Source organism: Kogia breviceps, chromosome 2, assembly GCF_026419965.1.
Source record: "Kogia breviceps isolate mKogBre1 chromosome 2, mKogBre1 haplotype 1, whole genome shotgun sequence".
Classification (NCBI taxonomy): Eukaryota; Metazoa; Chordata; class Mammalia; order Artiodactyla; family Physeteridae; genus Kogia; species Kogia breviceps.
The window spans coordinates 129,096,226-129,114,435 of NC_081311.1; the positions used below are offsets into that span (position 1 = coordinate 129,096,226).

At 43.5% G+C, this 18,210-nt stretch overlaps 1 protein-coding gene across 28 annotated transcripts in view; it reads left to right on the forward strand.

Moving 5' to 3' along the window:
• The window catches only part of PKP4 (plakophilin 4), a 269,659-nt gene that overhangs the window by 227,554 nt on the left and 23,895 nt on the right, over positions 1-18,210 (forward strand). For all 28 annotated transcript variants that reach the window (XM_067026069.1, XM_067026071.1, XM_067026072.1 and 25 more), the window contains one exon: positions 17,946-18,129. In XM_067026069.1, coding sequence (XP_066882170.1) covers positions 17,946-18,129 — 184 coding nt within the window. The remainder of the gene's footprint in view (positions 1-17,945; positions 18,130-18,210) is intronic.

The following is an 18,210-nucleotide window of genomic DNA, read 5'->3' on the forward strand; positions in this document are numbered from 1 at the left end:
GAAGGAAGGAAGAAAGAAAGGGCAGAAGGAAGGAAGCAAGGAAGAAATGAAGGAAGAAAGCAAGAAAGGAAGGAAGGAAAGAGGAGAGGAAGAAAGGGAGGAAGGAAGAGAGGAAGGAAGGAAGAAAGGAGGGAAGAAAGGAAGAAAGAAAGGGAGAAGACAAAATAAAGTAGGATAAAGTACAGTTATTAAAATAAAAAATAGGGCTTCCCTGGTGGCACAGTGGTTGAGAGTCCTCCTGCCGATGCAGGGGACGCGGATTCGTGCCCCGGTCCAGGAGGATCCCGCATTCCGCGGAGCAGCTAGGCCTGTGAGCCATGGCCGCTGAGCCTGTGCGTCCAGAGCCTGTGCTCTGCAACAGGAGAGGCCACAGAGTGAGAGGCCCACGTACTGCAAAAATAAATAAATAAATAAATAAAATTTTAAAATAATTATTAAGAAGAAAAATTTCTATTAAAAAAAAAAACGGGTCGGTCTAACCCTAGGACAAATGGTGAAAGCAAAGCTATACAGACAAAATCTCACACAGCAGCACACACATACACACTCACAAAAAGAAAAAAGGGGAAAATAATAGTATATCTTGCTCCCAAAGTCCACCTCCTCAACTTGGGATATTTCGCTGTCTATTCAGGTTTTCCACAGATGCAGGGCACTTCAAGTTGATTGTGGAGCTTTAATCCGCTGCTTCTGAGGCTGCTGGGAGAGACCTCCCCCTCTCCTCTTTGTTCGCACATCTCCTGGGGTTCAGCTTTGGACTTGGCCCCTCCTCTGCATGTAGGTCGTCCGAGGGCGTCTGCCCTTCGCTCAGACAGGGCAGGGTTAAAGGAGCAGCTGATTCGGGGGCTCTGGCATAGGCCGAGGGGAGGGAGGGGCACGGATGCGGGGGGAGCCTGTGGTGGCAGATGCCGGCGTGATGCTGCACCGGCCTGAGGCGCACCACGCGTTCTCCCAGGGAAGCTGTCCCTGGATCCCGGGACCCCTGCAGTGGCGGGCTGCACGAGCTCCCAGGAGGGGCGGTGTGGAGAGTGACCTGTGCTCGCACACAGGCCTTTTGGTGGCGGCAGCAGCAACCCTACCTTCCCACACCCATCTCTGCTGTCCGCGCCAACAGCAGCGGCTCGCGCCCGTTTCTGGAACTCCTTTATGCGGTGCCCCTAATCCCCTCTCCTCGCACCCCAGGAAGCAAAGAGGCAAGAAAAAGCCTCCTGTCTCTTCGGCAGCTCCGCGCCCGTTTCTGGAGCTCCTTTAAGCGGTGCGCTTAAACCCCTCTCCTCGCTCACCAGGAAGCAAAGAGGGAAGAAAAGGTCTCTTGCCTCTTTGGCAGCTCTAGACTTCAAACGGACTCCCTCCCTGCTAGCCTTGGTGCACTAACCCCTTCAGGCTGTTTTCACTTTGCCAACTCCAGACCTTTCCCTGGGATCCGACTGAAGCCCGAGCCTCAGCTCCCAGCCCCAACCTGCCCCGGCGGGTGAGCACACAAGCCTCTAGGGCTGGTGAGTGCCGGTCAGCACCGATCCTTTGCGGGAATCTCTCCGCTTTGCCCTCCGCACCCAGTTGCTGCGCTCTTCTCCATGGCTCCGGAGCTTCCCCCTCCTCCACCCGCAGTCTCCGCCCGTGAAGGGGCTTCTAGTGTGTGGGAATCTTTCCTCCTTCACGGCTCCCTCCCAGTGGTGTAGGTCCCGTCCCTATTCTTTGTCTCTGTTTATTCTTCTTTTGCCCTACCCAGGTACGTGGGGAGTTTCTTGCCTTTTGGGAGGTCCGAGGTCTTCTGCCAGCGTTCAGTGGGTGTTCTATAGGAGCAGTTCCACGTGTAGATGTATTTCTGATGTATCTGTGAGGAGGAAGGTGATCCCCGCATCTTACTCTTCCGCCATCTTCTCGCCTCCCTCCATATTGATTTATTAGTAAATCAATTTAGCTTCCTCTTTTTTTTTTTTTTTTTTTTTTTTTTTTTTCCGTTACGCAGCCTCTCACTGTTGTGGCCTCTCCCGTTGCGGAGCGCAGGCTCCGGATGTGCAGGCTCAGCGGCCTTGGCTCACGGACCCAGCCGCTCCGCGGCATGTGGGATCTTCCCGGACCAGGGCACAAACCCGTGTCCCCTGCATCGGCAGGCGGACTCTCAACCACTGCGGCACCAAGGAAGCCCTTGCTCCCTCTTTATAAAATGCTTTTGAAGCATCAAACTCTCTCACACCAAAAAATAAATTATTTACATTTACATACTATGTATTATGTGTATGAAATGAAAATTAGGACAAACTAAATAGAATTAAGAAAAAAAATTATAGACATATCCATTCTAGAAGTTAGCCCAATCACTGTGATTACACCCAAAATTTTGTCCTAAGCTCCCCGTTAGGAAGTGTTATTTGCAGTATATGAGTACTTTCTTTCCTCGTTTTATGTTTCTTTCCCATCATTTTGAACTCTTCTGTGAACGTTCAAGTAATTTCTCCCAGTAATACACCTGTGCAGCCGGCCAGGCTGCAGAATGATGTGTGCGGGCTCCCTGAGGGATCAGCAGTTATCCAGGGTCGACCTGACCTTGGAAGCACAGCTTCTACTAGATTTGGTTCTCTTTTGATCCTTGATGTGCAGCTTTTTTCTCTTCTTCTGTCATAATTTCCCACGGGAGGAAGAAGTCTTGACTGCATTTTTGTTTCTGAGGTTTTATCCTTGGGAGAAACTCTAACAGTATCTTTCATGAACTGAGCTCAAGGAATTTGTATGATGTTGTGATAAACAAGTAAAGTGCATGAAAGTTTGGTGATTTTTTTTTTTCATTTTAGAATAAATCAAATTTATTTGAAGTAGAGCCAGACTTTACTATTAAGGGCTTTTATGTACTAATTTACCTGGTGCGTACTCTGGATGTGAGTGCTAATTTAGATGTTTTACTACATATATCCTCATTTCTGTTTGGGAACAGTACTAAGTTGCTGCGAACACAAAAGTTTTAAGACTTGGACCTTGACCTTGAAAGAGGACATGAGTTTTCATAATTCAAAAAGCTATTTCCCTAATAGATTGTATCAATTCCAATATAAAATTAACAACAACCTCGGATATTTCTTTGTTGGAAATAGCTGCCAGTAGCTTTTAGGCTTTTTTTAGAAGTATTTTTTGGCCATACTTATAGGTTAGGAATATTAAGAACTGTTTTATAACTCTGTACTTTTACCTGTAACAGTTTATACTGATATGTGGACAGATTGCTTATGAAATGTTTTCTTCAAAAGTAGTCTTTGCTTTGGAATGGCAGTAGTGTGTGTAAACAATTCACTGAAATGACAATATATAAAGGAGTTGCACCAGAGGACTTCAGAAGTGAGTTTCCAGTTTCAAAATGCTAAATGTCAGGGCTTCCCTGGTGGCGCGGTGGTTGAGAGTCCACCTGCCGACGCAAGGGACGCAGGTTCGTGCCCTGGTCAGGGAAGATCCCACATGCCGCGGAGCGGCTGGGCCCATGAGCCATGGCCACTGGGCCTGTGTGTCCGGAGCCTGTGCTCTGCAACGGGAGAGGCCATAGCAGTGAGAGGCCCACGTACCACAAAAAAAAAAAAGAAAAAAATGCTAAACGTCAGCCCAAGTTTGATTTGTACATAAACACTATCTACCTAATATGAAACTACCAAGTCATAATATAAATCAAGCATAGCTGCTTGGGCTTGTGTGTGTATTACATGTATACATGTATTTGTAGGTTAAGATTTATGGAGACAAGAAAAATTATTTATTCACATTTTTCAGTTCCAGAATTTAGTGGTACCAACTTTAACTGATGATCAGTAATGTTTTAAGAGCAACTAATCCCTGATGTATTTTAAAGAATGACAAAATCAAGAGAACCTTGAGCTCTTTCATTAACTATTCCTGAAGTCAAATACTCATAAGCTGTCTCTAATTCACAGAATCACAAGGTTGGAGGGGACCTCCAAATTCATTTTGTCCAATCAGCTATCCAATGCATGGAGCCCCTGTACGGCTTCCACACAAAGTAGCTGCCCACTATGTGCTTGAACCCACTGGGATAGGGGGCTCATTACTTCATGGGATTAAGACTGAGCAACATAGTTGTCCAGAAAGCAACAAGAAGAAATTAAGTGTGACTTGAGAGGCAAAGAAGATAAGCCCTCAGGACCTCATTTTGCCTAAGAGTAGCCCTACAAGAGAAGACCGGTTAGCCCCAAATCCAGCCTTCCAGACCTTTCCTAACCAGGAAAGCATGTCCCCATCTGAACCATTTTCATTAAAACATGTCTGCTCCAAACATGGGTAGCAGGGTGCTATGTGACTGCATCACCCACCATTCCCTATCCGCTGCCCATCTCCTAGAAGATATCCCTCCAAATTTAATGTTCTTCCAGTGTCTCCACAAAATACTCTGGCCCTGGCCAACCTTGCACGATGCTTGGCCTTTGTAGGTATGGCCTAAGAGTTCTTCACTGTAAACTATAGTCAACTTAGGGCCGTGAAATGTTAAAGCACAGTGAACCATTGTGTTCAAAATATTGTGTTATTTGAAGAAATTACTATCCCCTTGAAACTAGGTATTCTATTGTCCTTAATATTAAGTAATTCAACCTCATTATTAATTCAAAGACTTTTCTTCCAGTTCCCTTTGTTTCAGTTTGGCATTTTTAATGCACTTCAATGCAGAAATTTTAGCTATTCTTTTAAAAAGAATTTTGATTTAAATGTAATAACTGCCCAGGGCCTGCATTTTTGGCCACATCTTAATGTGCAGGGGTAGAAAGGAAAAATACTTTTGGTCCAGTGTATTTTCCCAGGACAGTGTGGCTGTCATTGTTAATTAAAATAGTTCTCTAGTATGTGACATGATTCTTGTGTTTTCTTCATTGTGTTGAACATGTTCCAGGTTGGAACCTAATGAGCTTTTCTTTCAATAATTGCTGATACGTGTAGGTGCTTAGGCTGAGGTTTTTATTACAAAGGTACTTTTTACCTTTATTGTGCTTAAACCTGAAAGCTGGATGAAGTATCGTTGTTCCCCAGTTGGGTTTTAAAATGTATGTCTGCTAGGCCACAAACTATGGGTGGAAAGTGGGAACATCTTGTCACTAGAAGAGATATGTTGAACTCATTTGTTCAAGATAATTAAATATGTTTCTAAGCTAGGATATATGAGTTTCAAGTTATTGAGCATCCTGAAAGCATCATTTTTTAAAACTATATAAACTGAAGATATTGCATAGAATCTGGAGGCCTACCTTTTAATGCACCAGATGTCCCAAAATTATCATGCTTCTCTTACCCCATTAACACTGGTGTTAAGTACCAAAAAGTAGCCTTTGAATAATAATGGACTTTGTTTAAATGACTGCTATATTCACATTCCTTCCAAGTTAGCAAGAGATTATTATTATTCATCCATATGGCTAAGTAAAATATTTCCACACTGTTTATTTTAAAAGTTTGGATGCCAGCAATGGATTCCAGACGCTATGAAGAACGTGAAATTAGGCATATTCCCTTCCTGATCATTAGCTCCATATTTCTAATTAGACAGTAAATTAATAAGAAAATGATAGTTGTGCACCAAGGAAGGGTACATGGGCCAGGCTCAAGTTTAGCAAAGAGCAGGACATCCTATAAAGAGCCAGAGCCTAATGGACATGCATTCAACCTTTTGGATGATTATGTGCCATTACAGAATGAAATGATTACTAAACATGTCCCCTTGGCCTAACGTGCCTTCAAAACAGTCGTTTATTCCCTGGTGCAGAGAGGAGTTGGCCTATTACTTTCTGTCCTGCTTTTTGTGGGCCCCTAGAGCTGTCAAGAGTCTCAGGGGTAGATTTCAGAAATCCAGCAACATCGCCTCCCAATTCCGAGCCCCAGTCAGTAGGATCCTTATCACTTGGCCCTCTTTATAAAATAATAGCGAGAGGAACGTGCACTCTCCTATTTACTGAACACTTCAAACCATAAACATTAGTAATGAGAAATAAAATGACAAAAGTTTCATTGGTAACAAAACAAAAATAGTTTAATAAATGCAACAACTCTTAATTCAGAGTCACAGAACTTTGAGCTGGAAAGGGCCCTAAAGAAATCTTCTATTCTGCCCCCTGTAGTACAAGATGAGAAACTGGGATACAAAGAGATTGAGTCTAGAGGTTGGGTTTCTGACATGCAGGCTGGAGCTCTTCCTTCCCTGCCTCTGCCTGCCCTGGCCCATCCCCAAAATCTGGGGGAGGGTGCAAATGCCCATTTTCACATGTCATTTCCCTTATTCTCTCAAATTACCACCAAAAAGGGAAAAGGGGGGAAAAAATCCCATAATATCTCAGTTACTCTCTGAATTTCACCCAGGTATATAAATATGTTTGAACTTGGTCACTAGCACAGCCACATCAAACTAATGATCAGGTATAATCCTAAAGCTTCAGCTTCCTTAGAAAACACGTGAACTGTGATTTTAGTCTTGTGAGTTTTGCAAGACTTACAGTCTGAGTATGAAAAGATTTGACCTTGGGAGTAGAATATGACATTCTCTTTTGTGTGCGGGCTTCTGAATGCCGAGTAAGATGAGGCAGTCAAGTGGGGAGACTCAGAGATTCCTGTAGAATTCAGGTGGTCAGCCAGTTGTCAGGGTGGGGTCTCTCAGCACAAGACAGGCCCCATAATGACACTCCCTCAGTAAATGAGACAGCAGGTCAGTATGAGGAGGATGAGAGCCCATGACGAAATTCTCAAAAAGAGTGGCCCAAGAGACCCCACCCAGGTCCCTCGGGTACCTAGTAGTTTCTGAGTCTGTCTTATTTCCCGTGGCTTAGGACTGGAGGCACTTTCATCTCTAAGCTTCTGCTCGGAGCAGATGACAAGGTGGAAGCCTTAGTGCCATTACAAATGAATAAGCACATTCCTGGAACACATAAACGTCAGCTGTAGAACCTACAACTGTGGGACTTTGTCCCAGGGAAATCTCTGTGGTAGTGTAAATAAATTCTCTGTCAGAGCATGAAGCGACCTGAAGAGCACCCAGGGTGGCCAGGTCACTGCTTCCATTGCCACCTCTGCATCAGAGCAGTTCTCTCAGGGGGCTTTCCCTTCATGTGACCCCTTCGCTTTTACAAACTCCCCCCTAACAGAATCATCCTTTACGTGCCTTACGGGCAATTCTTAGTCAGCAGTTCTGAATTTTAAACTGATTGATTTTCAGAGGAAATGCCTTTCCAGGGTACATAGGACTGTATGCCTCCATGATGTCACTAATCCTCTCAACCTACCCCTGAAGTTGGGAAATTACCCAGGTGAGAAAGAATATGGTGAAATGCAAAGTGGCTCTGTAAATGGAGCTTTAGAAATCGATAGATCTTTTCAAAGATGCTGTGATCCACCTTTGTACCTGAAAAAAAATCACAGAAATAAAGGCTTATGTTCTTTAAAGACTAAAAATATAAAGATCTATCATTCAGGTCCTTCGGCTGGGGACAAATTTAAGCAACAGGATCAGTCCCCTTCAGACTGAATATGTAGGCTGGGGCCCTACTGTGTGCAGCGTCTGCGGCTAGCTCAAGTCTTTGGTCCCACACAGCCCCCTCCTGGGCAGCTTCCTTCTCTCAGATCACCTGAGCCCTCACTCACTGCGGTGGGAACCCGAGTTACCTGACCACCATGACCGCAGCTGGGCCTGACTTTGCCTTCCCATGCCTGGCATGGAGGATGCCTCAGCTGGGCTGGAAATCTCACGGAGCAACAAGGGACACAAGGCTGGCCAGGCCAGGCCTCCCTGCAGGACCCCAGCTCTTGGGGCAGCTACACTGCCCGCCACCTAGGATGCCAGCTGTGCCAGCCAGCAAGGAGTATAGCAAAGCCTAGCCTGGCAGCAGGGGTACAGGAAGAAGAAAGCCAGGAGACAGGACTGTAAGCCAGCTCCAGGACCGCACGTTCAGGTGCTCTGCGTCTCACTGCACACGTTTTCAGCAACCTCTACTGAGATGGTCTCATCTTGGGAACCCTGTAAATGATTATCCACCACCATGACTTGTTTTCCTGGGAATTTATCCAGAGAAAGGCATTTCTGTAACTGAAGACAGTACTTTTGTCCCACTCACAATAATTGCTTTCCCATTATTTCAGTTCTGTTTCCGTTTCATAATTTATTCACAGCATTCCAGTCCTGGTGGAAAGTTTGAGTCATTTACCTGAAGCCACAAAATGTCAGACACTTCTCACACTACTTTTTATCCCTCTACCCCCTTGATTTCCTCATTTCTGTTACCTGTACCATATTCTCACACCAGAGGTGAACTGTTGGCTCATCTTTGATGTCACCCTCAGCTTGCGTCAGGCCCCAAATTCTCATCACAAGCACTCACTCTCCCTTCCTCTTTGCTTTCCCAGCCCCTCTGCACTCCTTCAGGTCCTCCTCACATCTGCTGCCTGACCTACTGTCCTGGGACACAAGCTTTGCCCCTCCTGGTCCATCAGCTTCACTGTCCCCTCCTGGGATAATGCCTGTCCCTGCAGTCCATCCTTCCCCAGCTACCGGTCCAAATCTGCAGCCCCTATCCTCCCCTCACCTTCTGGGCCAACCCTAGCCTCAAGGTTTCCCCACTCCTGCTCCTCCCAGCTGGGAGGGCACCCCCGCCCCCGAGCCCGCTTCTCCCTGGCCTCCGCCCTTCACATGCCAGCTCGAACGCAGTGGTCTCCAGTTCCACACCAGGGCAGAGGTTTGCTTGCTAAGAAAAACATCCAGGGAGAGGCAGCATGGTGTGAGGAGTGAGTGTGGGCTCCAGAGTCAGATCCACTTGTTTCCTTCCAGCTCTGAGAGCTCCAGCAAATCTCCTCACCTGGTACCAGCTGCCCGGTGAGAAACACAGTACCTGCCGCTTGGCATTTCTGTGGAGTTGGCCTTATTGCTCTTCCTACTGGTGGGTGCTTTGTCAGAGCCGCCTGGTGCCGCAACTATTTGTAGCAAGGCCTCCTGGGAGCAGAGAGCTCACCTACTTGTATCCCTTAGAGTCTGGCATGAAAACATCCCTACCAGCACTTTCCAGTAGAAGTGTAAACGCAGGGCACATGTCATTCTGAACTTCCTAGTAGCCACATTAAAAAGGAAAAAGAAAAATGTGTTTATTTTAATAGTGTAGTTTGTTTAACCCAATAGTTCCAAAATATCACTTCAACTTGTAAGCAGTATAAAAACAGTGAAGTGTTTTACATTCATTTTTTTCATACCAGGTCTTCATAATCCAGTGTGTATTTTACATTCACAGCACATTGCAGTTTGGACCAGCCACACTGCACGCGTTCAATAGCCACATGCAGCCAGTGGCTGTTGTATTGGACAGTGCATGTCTAAGCTGTGCTTGAGTATAAGTAGCATGTGTCTAAAAGGTATGAGGTTTATCTCTGGGCTTTCTATCCTGTTCCATTGATCTATATTTCTGTTTTTGTGCCAGTACCATACTGTCTTGATTACTGTGGCCTTGTAGTATAGTCTGAAATCAGGGAGCCTGATTCCTCCAGCTCCATTTTTCGTTCTCAAGATTGCTTTGGCTATTCGGGGTCTTTTGTGTTTCCATACAAATTGTGAAATTCTTTGTTCTAGTTCTGTAAAATATGCCAGTGGTAATTTGATAGGGATTGCATTGGATCTGTAGATTGCTTTGGGTAATAAGAGTCATTTTCACTAGGTTGATTCTTCCAATCCAAGAACATGGTATATTTCTCCATCTATTTGTATCATCTTTAATTTCTTTCATCAGTGTCTTATAGTTTTCTGCATACAGGTCTTTTGTCTCCTTAGGTAGGTTTATTCCTAGATATTTTATTCTTTTTGTTGCAATGGTAAATGGGAGTGTTTTCTTAATTTCACTCTCAGATTTTTCATCATTAGTGTATAAGAATGCCAGAGATTTCTGTGCATTAATTTTGTATCCTGCTACTTTACCAAATTCATTGATTAGTTCTAGTAGTTTTCTGGTAGCATCCTTAGTATTCTGTATGTATAGTATCATGTCATCTGCAAACAGTGACAGCTTTACTTCTTCTTTTCCTATTTGGATTCCTTTTATTTCTTTATTTTCTCTAATTGCTGTGGCTAGAACTTCCAAAACTAGGTTGAATAAGAGTGGTGAGAGTGGGCAACCTTGTCTTGTTCCTGATCTTAGTGGAAATGGTTTCAGTTTTTCACCATTGAGAACAATGCTGGCTGTGGGTTTGTCATATATTGCCTTTATTATATTGAGGAAAGTTCCCTCTATGCCTACCTGTAGAAGTATGAAATTAGAACACTCCCTAACACCATACACAAAAATAAACTCAAAATGGGTTAAAGACCTAAATGTAAGGCCAGACACTATCAAACTCTTAGAGGAAAACATAGGCAGAACACTCTATGACATCAATCACAGCAAGATCCTTTTTGACCCATCTCCTAGAGAAATGGAAATAAAAATAAAAATAAACAAATGGGATCTAATGAAACTTAAAAGCTTTTGCACAGCAAAGGATACCATAAACAAGACCAAAAGACAACCCTCAGATGGGAGAAAATATTTGCAAATGAAGCAACTGACAAAAGACTAATATCCAAAATTTATAAGCAACTCATGCAGCTCAATAACAAAAAAACAAACAACCCAATCCAAAAATGGGCAGAAGACCTAAATAGACATTTCTCCAAAGAAGATATACAGATAGCCAACAAACACATGAAAGAATGCTCAACATCATTAATCATGAGAGAAATGCAAATCAAAACTACAATGAGATATCATCTCACACCGGCCAGATTGGCCATCATCAAAAACTCTAGAAACAATAAATGCTGGAGAGGGTGTGGAGAAAAGGGAACACTCTTGCACTGTTGGTGGGAATGTAAAATGATACAGCCACTATGGAGAACAGGATGGAGGTTCCTTAAAAAACTACAAATAGAACTACCATATGACCCAGCAATCCCACTACTGGGCATATACCCTGAGAAAACCATAATTCAAAAAGAGTCATGTACCAAAATGTTTATTGCAGCTCTATTTACGATAGCCAGGACATGGAAGCAACCTAAGTGTCCATCAACAGATGAATGGATAAGGAAGATGTGGCACATATATACAATGGAATATTCCTCAGCCATAAAAAGAAATGAAACTGAGTTATTTGTAATGAGGTGGATAGACCTGGAATCTGTCATACAGAGTGAAGTAAGTCAGAAGGATAAAAACAAATACCGTATGCTAACACATATATATGGAATCTAAAAAAAAAAAAAAAATGTCATGAAGAGATTAGTGGTAGGATGGGAATAAAACACAGACCTACTAGAGCATGGACTTGAGGATATGGGGAGGGGGAAGGGTAAGCTGTGACGATGTGAGAGAGTGGCAGGGACATATACACACTACCAAATGTAAATTAGATAGCTAGTGGGAAGCTGCAGCATAGCACAGGGAGTTCACCTCTGTGCTTTTTCACCACCTAGAGGGGTGGGATAGGGAGGGTGGGAGGGAGGGTGACACAAGAGGGAAGAGTTATGGGAACATATGTATATGTATAACTGATTCACTTTGTTGTAAAGGAGAAACTAACACACTATTGTAAAACAGTTATACTCAAATAAAGATGTTAAAAAAATAAATAAATAAAAGGTATGAGGTACAGAGCTTTAATGCCGGAAGGGGGCAGGGATGCAGGTGACCGTGTTGTGACAGGATAGAGTAGTCATAGCATCTTGTCATTACTCTGTCCAACTGAAAGTTGCAGAGGTTTATAAAAACCCTACTGGGGTTAGGGAAGAGCTTTGGGGCAGCTGCAGAGAGTAGAAATGGAGACGTGATTTTGCTAGATCCTGGGTGTTTCAGCCAGAGACCATCTCGGGAATCACGATGGAGGCACGTGCTAGGAGCAGACAGGGGCCCTGGGTTCAAGGCCTATATTCCTGCCTTGTTATCCACAGACTATGGGTTTACGAGAAGCACACATGCTTGGACGCTTATATGCAATCTGCAGCCTTGATGTTTTATATTTTCACTTTTAGTCTAATATTTCTACAAGAATGCTTGAATGCTTGCAGGGTGGGTATACACGACACCAGCCTGTTCCAAGCAGCCCATGGATGCAGAATAGCCAGGAGGGGATGAACATGTATACCAGGCAGTTCTGACCCCCAGAGAGCTGAAGCATGATAGTGACTTATCATGATGCTTGCTCTGTGCAGGGAATGATGCGGCCAAGACCTCGCTGTCTCTTCTCTAGTTTAATACTCTTCGCACCCCTAAGGCTTGGGTGCCTCGTGGACATCTCATGAAAGAGCATGTCTGAAACAAGAATGTCAGGAACAGACACTGAGCATGAAGCCAACCCATGAAAGAAAATGCAGGGGCATATCCAGTGGTGATATTTGAAGTGCAGTAGCACTTTTTTGGCTGTTTTATTTTTCTCTTTTGCAATGCCCATGAACCCTTGTGTTGTGCAGTTTTGGGAGGAGGCGTTGGTTGTTTTCTGATAATTAAGAAGCAGCAAAAATTGAATACTGTATAAAAATTAATGGGTTTAGGGCTTCCCTGGTGGCGCAGTGGTTGAGAGTCCGCCTGCCGATGCAGGGGTCGCGGGTTCGTGCCCCAGTCCGGGAAGATCCCACATGCCGCGGAGCAGCTGGGCCCGTGAGCCATGGCCACTGAGCCTGCGCGTCCGGAGCCTGTGCTCCACGACAGAGAGGCCACAACAATGAGAGGCCCGCGTACTGCCAAAAAAAAAAAAAAAAAATTAATGGGTTTAGATTTCTTTCATATCAGAAAAAGAAAGAAAAACAGTTGCATAGGCTGTTATGTATTTATGCTACCAGAGAAATAGCATTTTCAAAATGTTGTTTGGTTGGTTTTCTAATGTCCTTTAAGAAATGCATTTTTCAAATGGTGCTATTATTTTAATTAATCAAGTAAAATCAGTTTCTAATTTAACTATGAAATTATCATTTGGCTTAAGAATAGCTATAATGCTAGTTTTAAACGTGCACTCTTTCAAAATTCTGTGGCCTAGGATTTATGTGAATGGTATTTTAATTACTTTATTCATTCTTTGTGGGCAAAATGAACTTTCATCTCTATGGCAGTTTCTCATTGTGGTTACTGGTTACTCATAATTATGTGTACTTTTTCCTGTGGTAGAGAATAAGCAGCGTTTTCTACAGTAGTATGCAGGAAATTCCCTAATATTTTCAAAATGAGTTTGTTTATATATATTCTTAGTTCTCACAACAAATAGCTAATTGCTTTAAATGAAAACCTCAAGTTTCCTCAACTGAACTATAGTTTATTTTTAACTTTCTTTTAAGGAACCAAGAGACAGTGGAGTGTGCTGCTAAATATTTTTGAAAATAATTTTGCACTAGGACGTCAGAGCTGGGGAGGTTTATCATATTGATGGAGAATGCTAATATTTCTGTTTTTCTCATCAGTCTCACTACATAATGGGAGCTGGTGTATTTTCCATTCGTTACTTACTGTTCTAGGAACATTCTCCCTGACCCATTAAATGAAGCCCTAGACAGAGTAAGTGGAGAGAACGTTGTTTTATTACTGCTTTAGTGAGGCAGGTGCACACAGGTATTATTAGTTGGTCTTAAGAATGGTGCTTTTTACTTTAAGTAGAAAAGCCAAATTAATCATTCCGTAGCTAAGGCTTTTAAGTTTAAGTGAACCTTCTTCATCCAGTGTTGGTTGATCAGAACTGGTTGTTTTGGCTTTCCGTAACCTTTATTTTTGAAAAAGAAAGTGGGGAGGAAAAACCAATGTCTTGGAACTTGCTTTGGTGTTCAAAATGGTGAGTTAAATCCATACCAAATGTAGTTTTTTGTGTTACATAGCAAAGTACAGGATTAGAGGGATAATGTAACTCTTAATGCGGGATCAGAAAGCTGCCTTTGTGTGGATGCCACAGACTTAGCAAAAATAGAATCTTTCATTTCTTCTGATCAAGAATAATTTTGAACATTTTTTGAAGTTGCAGGAGAGGTAGTTTTAATTTCTGTAGCAGACTGATTTTATGAGTCATCTGAGTTGACCGAAAGATAACCTAGTCAGCTGGCCTACAAGCCTACTGAAGGAGTATGTATTTTTAAATAATTTAACATTTTATAATTGGGCAACACTGGTCCTTTCTTTCTGCAGTCTGAGAGATGGAGATTCAGGCATTTTGGTGTAATTTAACTTCTGGTTTTGGGAGATAGAGCAGCAGTGTAATTCTCCTAGCCCCATAGCTAGGGTGGTAGTTTCAGCAACCATCCGTTTTGGTCTTCGTGAGAAAAGCAGGCAAAACTATGCTGGCAAATTCCCTTAAAGATCCAGACCACTGTTCTGACCCTCTCCATGTAGTTACAGACCTCAAGGGACACTCTCAGGACACTCAGTTTTAAGAAAAGGTGTGAAAGGGAGGGAATACATATTTAGGTGCTAAATCTGACAGGCAAAAAATAAAAGGGAAATCTAAAAGCAAATACAGGCTATTAAATTGGATCCATCAACATATATTTTTGAGCACCTGTTATGTCCCCTGCATATGTGTAACCAAACATATAAAAGAAAGGATAATGGAGTGTTTCTAACTCATTATACTTGCCTAATGAAATTTAATATTAAATTTAGAAAAAGAAATGCTCATCATCCTGTAAAAAGTCAACATGTAGAATTTCAAGCCTACCAAATAATTAAATGGGAAGTGAATTCATTTTGTGCATCTTGACTCTTTAAGGTATTATGTGTAAAGCACACAGTGCCTGGCACAGAGTAAAACCATAGTAAATGGCCAAGTTACTATTGTGTATGTTGATTTACGAATGTTTCTGCTCTCCAATCCCCTGTAGATGTAATGGCTAATAGTAAACTGTAGAATGACATATAACTCCACTGGTTATTCTAAATGCCTGACAAGGAAAAGAAAGAGCCAGACAAAAATCTTTGTTCCAGCACAGAAAGTCAGGCAAATCCACAAACCTGGGAACTCTCCTCTTGCCAGAGTAGATCTTAGAAGTAGCCAGGAGTGGAGGCAGGAACCATGAAAAACAAGCTTTTCTGCCAGCAGTCGGAGAACTTGGCATCAGCTCCAAGATCCAACGTGCTAAGTAAGAACCACCCCTCTTCTTAGTCGTGTTTTCACCTGAAGTGTGTGACTCAGCACTGTTTAATTTTCCGTAGAGATGTATCTAATTTTATACCTATAACCTACAGTATAATAGACTTCACTTTCCATAAACCTTGCCTTAAATTAACATTACTGGAATGCATTTATTCTGTGAAGTAGAACATAGCTTATTGGAAAATGCAGCTCTCCCCCATGTGTAGAATTTCGTGCAGTGAGGACTTTGAAAGGCTTTCACAGAGAGAAAAACTGCTCCAGTGGCCTTCAGAATCGCATGTTATAAAATTGTCATCAAGAGAGGTTAGGAAGTGACCCTTCCCCACCACTGGCCCCTGGGCCATGTGCTGCCCCTCTGGCTGACTCAGGCCCCAGGCAGGCCCCTTCAGAGCGCTGGGTGGGGTGAGGTTGGCCTCGTTGGCGGAAAATGTTAAAGCCCTGTTCGCGGCGGCTGTTATCATCCATGCTTCTGTACCTCAACCCACTCTCCTTCTGTCTTCTCTCCCCTCACCTATCATTTGGGTCAGAACCAACCTCCAGAGACTCGTTTTTCATCCTTAGCGCCCAAGGTCTCTTCTGTGGTCATCCGTCCTCGGATACTTTTCCCCTAATACAGTGCTTTTCAAATGTCTTTTAGACACAAAACCCTTTTTTCAAACAGAAACATACAGTGAAGCCCAGTATTGAGAACAGATAAAGATGGAGCTGCTCCCGGTAAACTGGGATGGGATCTGGAGCCCTGCCGCCAGTTCTCACCCACCTCCCACGTGACTGCCCCTAAGAGCCCAGCAGAACCCCCAGAGTCCAGGGAGCCCGGTTTAAACCCACTCACATAGATGCAGCCAGTTTTATCAGAATCCACAGACAAGTAGCTCAGCTTGTGGAGTTTCAGTTCACTTCATAAGCACCTGCAGTGTGCGCTGCCCTCTCACCAGGACCATCAGCCACAGGATAGTTTTGGAAACGAAGGTCTGTCGTGGTGGACAGGACAAGCCTTCAGAGGCAAAGCAGGGTCCTTCCTTTTCCCGATGCTAAACTGTCCAAATCTCCCTCGAGTCCGAGCCTGACTAGATGGGTCACCACTGAGGCTGAGGTCCTGAAAAGCTGTGCTTATGGTGGGCTGTCCCACCCCAAAGGGTAGGAGCAGAGAAAGGATGAAAGGCTTGGGGGAACAAGGGAAACCCAATCAGCAAGGCCCAGAAGTCAAAGCCAACTAAAAGAGGAGTCGGGACCCAGGCCCAGCACAGAGCCCAAGCATCTGCCTCTGTCATCGACCATCCCTCCACGGTGTGAGTGGGTCAGGGCAGATGTGCGGGGAATGGATGGTCCTCTCGGTTCACAGAGTATTGTTTTAGTCTCTTCAGTTCTAGCCCTTTGCTTGAACCCCTCCTCCCTCCATAAAGAAAGAAAAGCTCCTGTCAGCTCTCTCCCACCTCCCTCCTTCGTAAGGGGCCCTGCGAATTTAGGCCCCGAGAAGGCTGTGCGGGCAGTTTACAGGCTAGCTCCTTGGTCACCAGAGCCAGAGCAGCAGTTTTCAGTCTTGTCTCTGGCCCAGCACTCTAGATCAGTCACAAGCCTCACATGCTTCCATGGACACGGGCGGGTTTTGCCAACTCCTTCCCCTCCACAGGCCTCGAGCGTTTTTGTGTGTTGATAGTTCTAAAATCACTATACTGACTGATGCAACATGCCAAGGATACATCAGGAGTGTAGGGCTCTGAAGATCCAGCTGTACCGTCTCTCCTCCACCCCATCCCCTCTTCCTTAGGAAAATGCATCAATGTGAAAATGACATTAGAGTAGGTATAATCCTGAATTTGCTCTAATTTCTAAAAGAGTAACTATTAGGAAATATGTGCTTTATAACAATAATTTAACCCTCTTATGCTTGACACAGAAACGAGGACCCTCTAATATGCTTATAATTCAAATAACACTCTAATAAGCTACATTTAAGGTCTGGTGTCCTAGCAACATTGATACGAATTACAATATTGGGAGCTTTTAATTTATTGTTAGTCTCGCCTGTATCCAAAAAGGAATGGTAGTAACTTGCACATGCTGATAAAACTCTTAACATGGAAATAGAAATGTTTAAACCTTATCTAAATAAGGGAGATAAGACAAATGTAACCACCCTTTGTGCAAGTTACTGCAAGCATAATATTTAAGCATGAGCTTCCCGGTAGCAAAAGTAAGAAAAGGAAGTGCGATGAAGAGAAAGTGTCCTTCTTTTGAGAAAGAGAAGTTCTTTTCAAGTACTAAATTTTAAAAATGGTTTGTCGCACACAATGAACCACATTTTTTTTTTTTTTTTTTTTTTTTTTTTTTTTTTTTCCGGTACGCGAGCAGGCTCAGCGGCCATGGCTCACGGGCCTAGCCGCTCTGCAGCATGTGGGATCTTCCCGGACCGGGGCACGAACCCGCGACCCCTGCATCGGCAGGCGGACTCTCAACCACTGCGCCACCAGGGAAGCCCAATGAACCACATTTTTACAACCATCACAGATGCATCATATTTATGACCCTTGATTGGATTGTGCCCCTCCCCCTCACAGAGTAACTCTAATTTGCTTTGCAAAACCATAGTCATCTTGCCTGATAGATACATAGGCTCCAAGACTTAAGATAAGGATGACTTGGTAATATACTGCCAGAAGCTTACATATGTTCAGTCAACATTTATTAGAGGTCCATCCCCAGCCTGGTTGTAAATTCAGGCCATAGATTAGGTTTGGAACACACTGAATTCCCATCAATTAAAGCTAATATGTTTATTTTATTACTAAAACTGCAGGTTTTCTAATTGATTTGATATTTAAAATCTCATTCTTTAGGAGTTCTTTGGAATTTATCCTCATGTGATGCCGTAAAGATGACAATCATCCGCGATGCTCTCTCAACCCTGACAAACACTGTGATCGTTCCACATTCTGGATGGAATAACTCTTCTTTTGATGACGATCATAAAATTAAATTTCAGACTTCACTCGTTCTGCGTAATACAACAGGTTGCCTGAGGTAAATTTTTGTTTCTTCTTTACGATTAAGTCTGTGATTAAATAATATGTGTCATAGCTAAGTTGATTTCAGGATGATTTA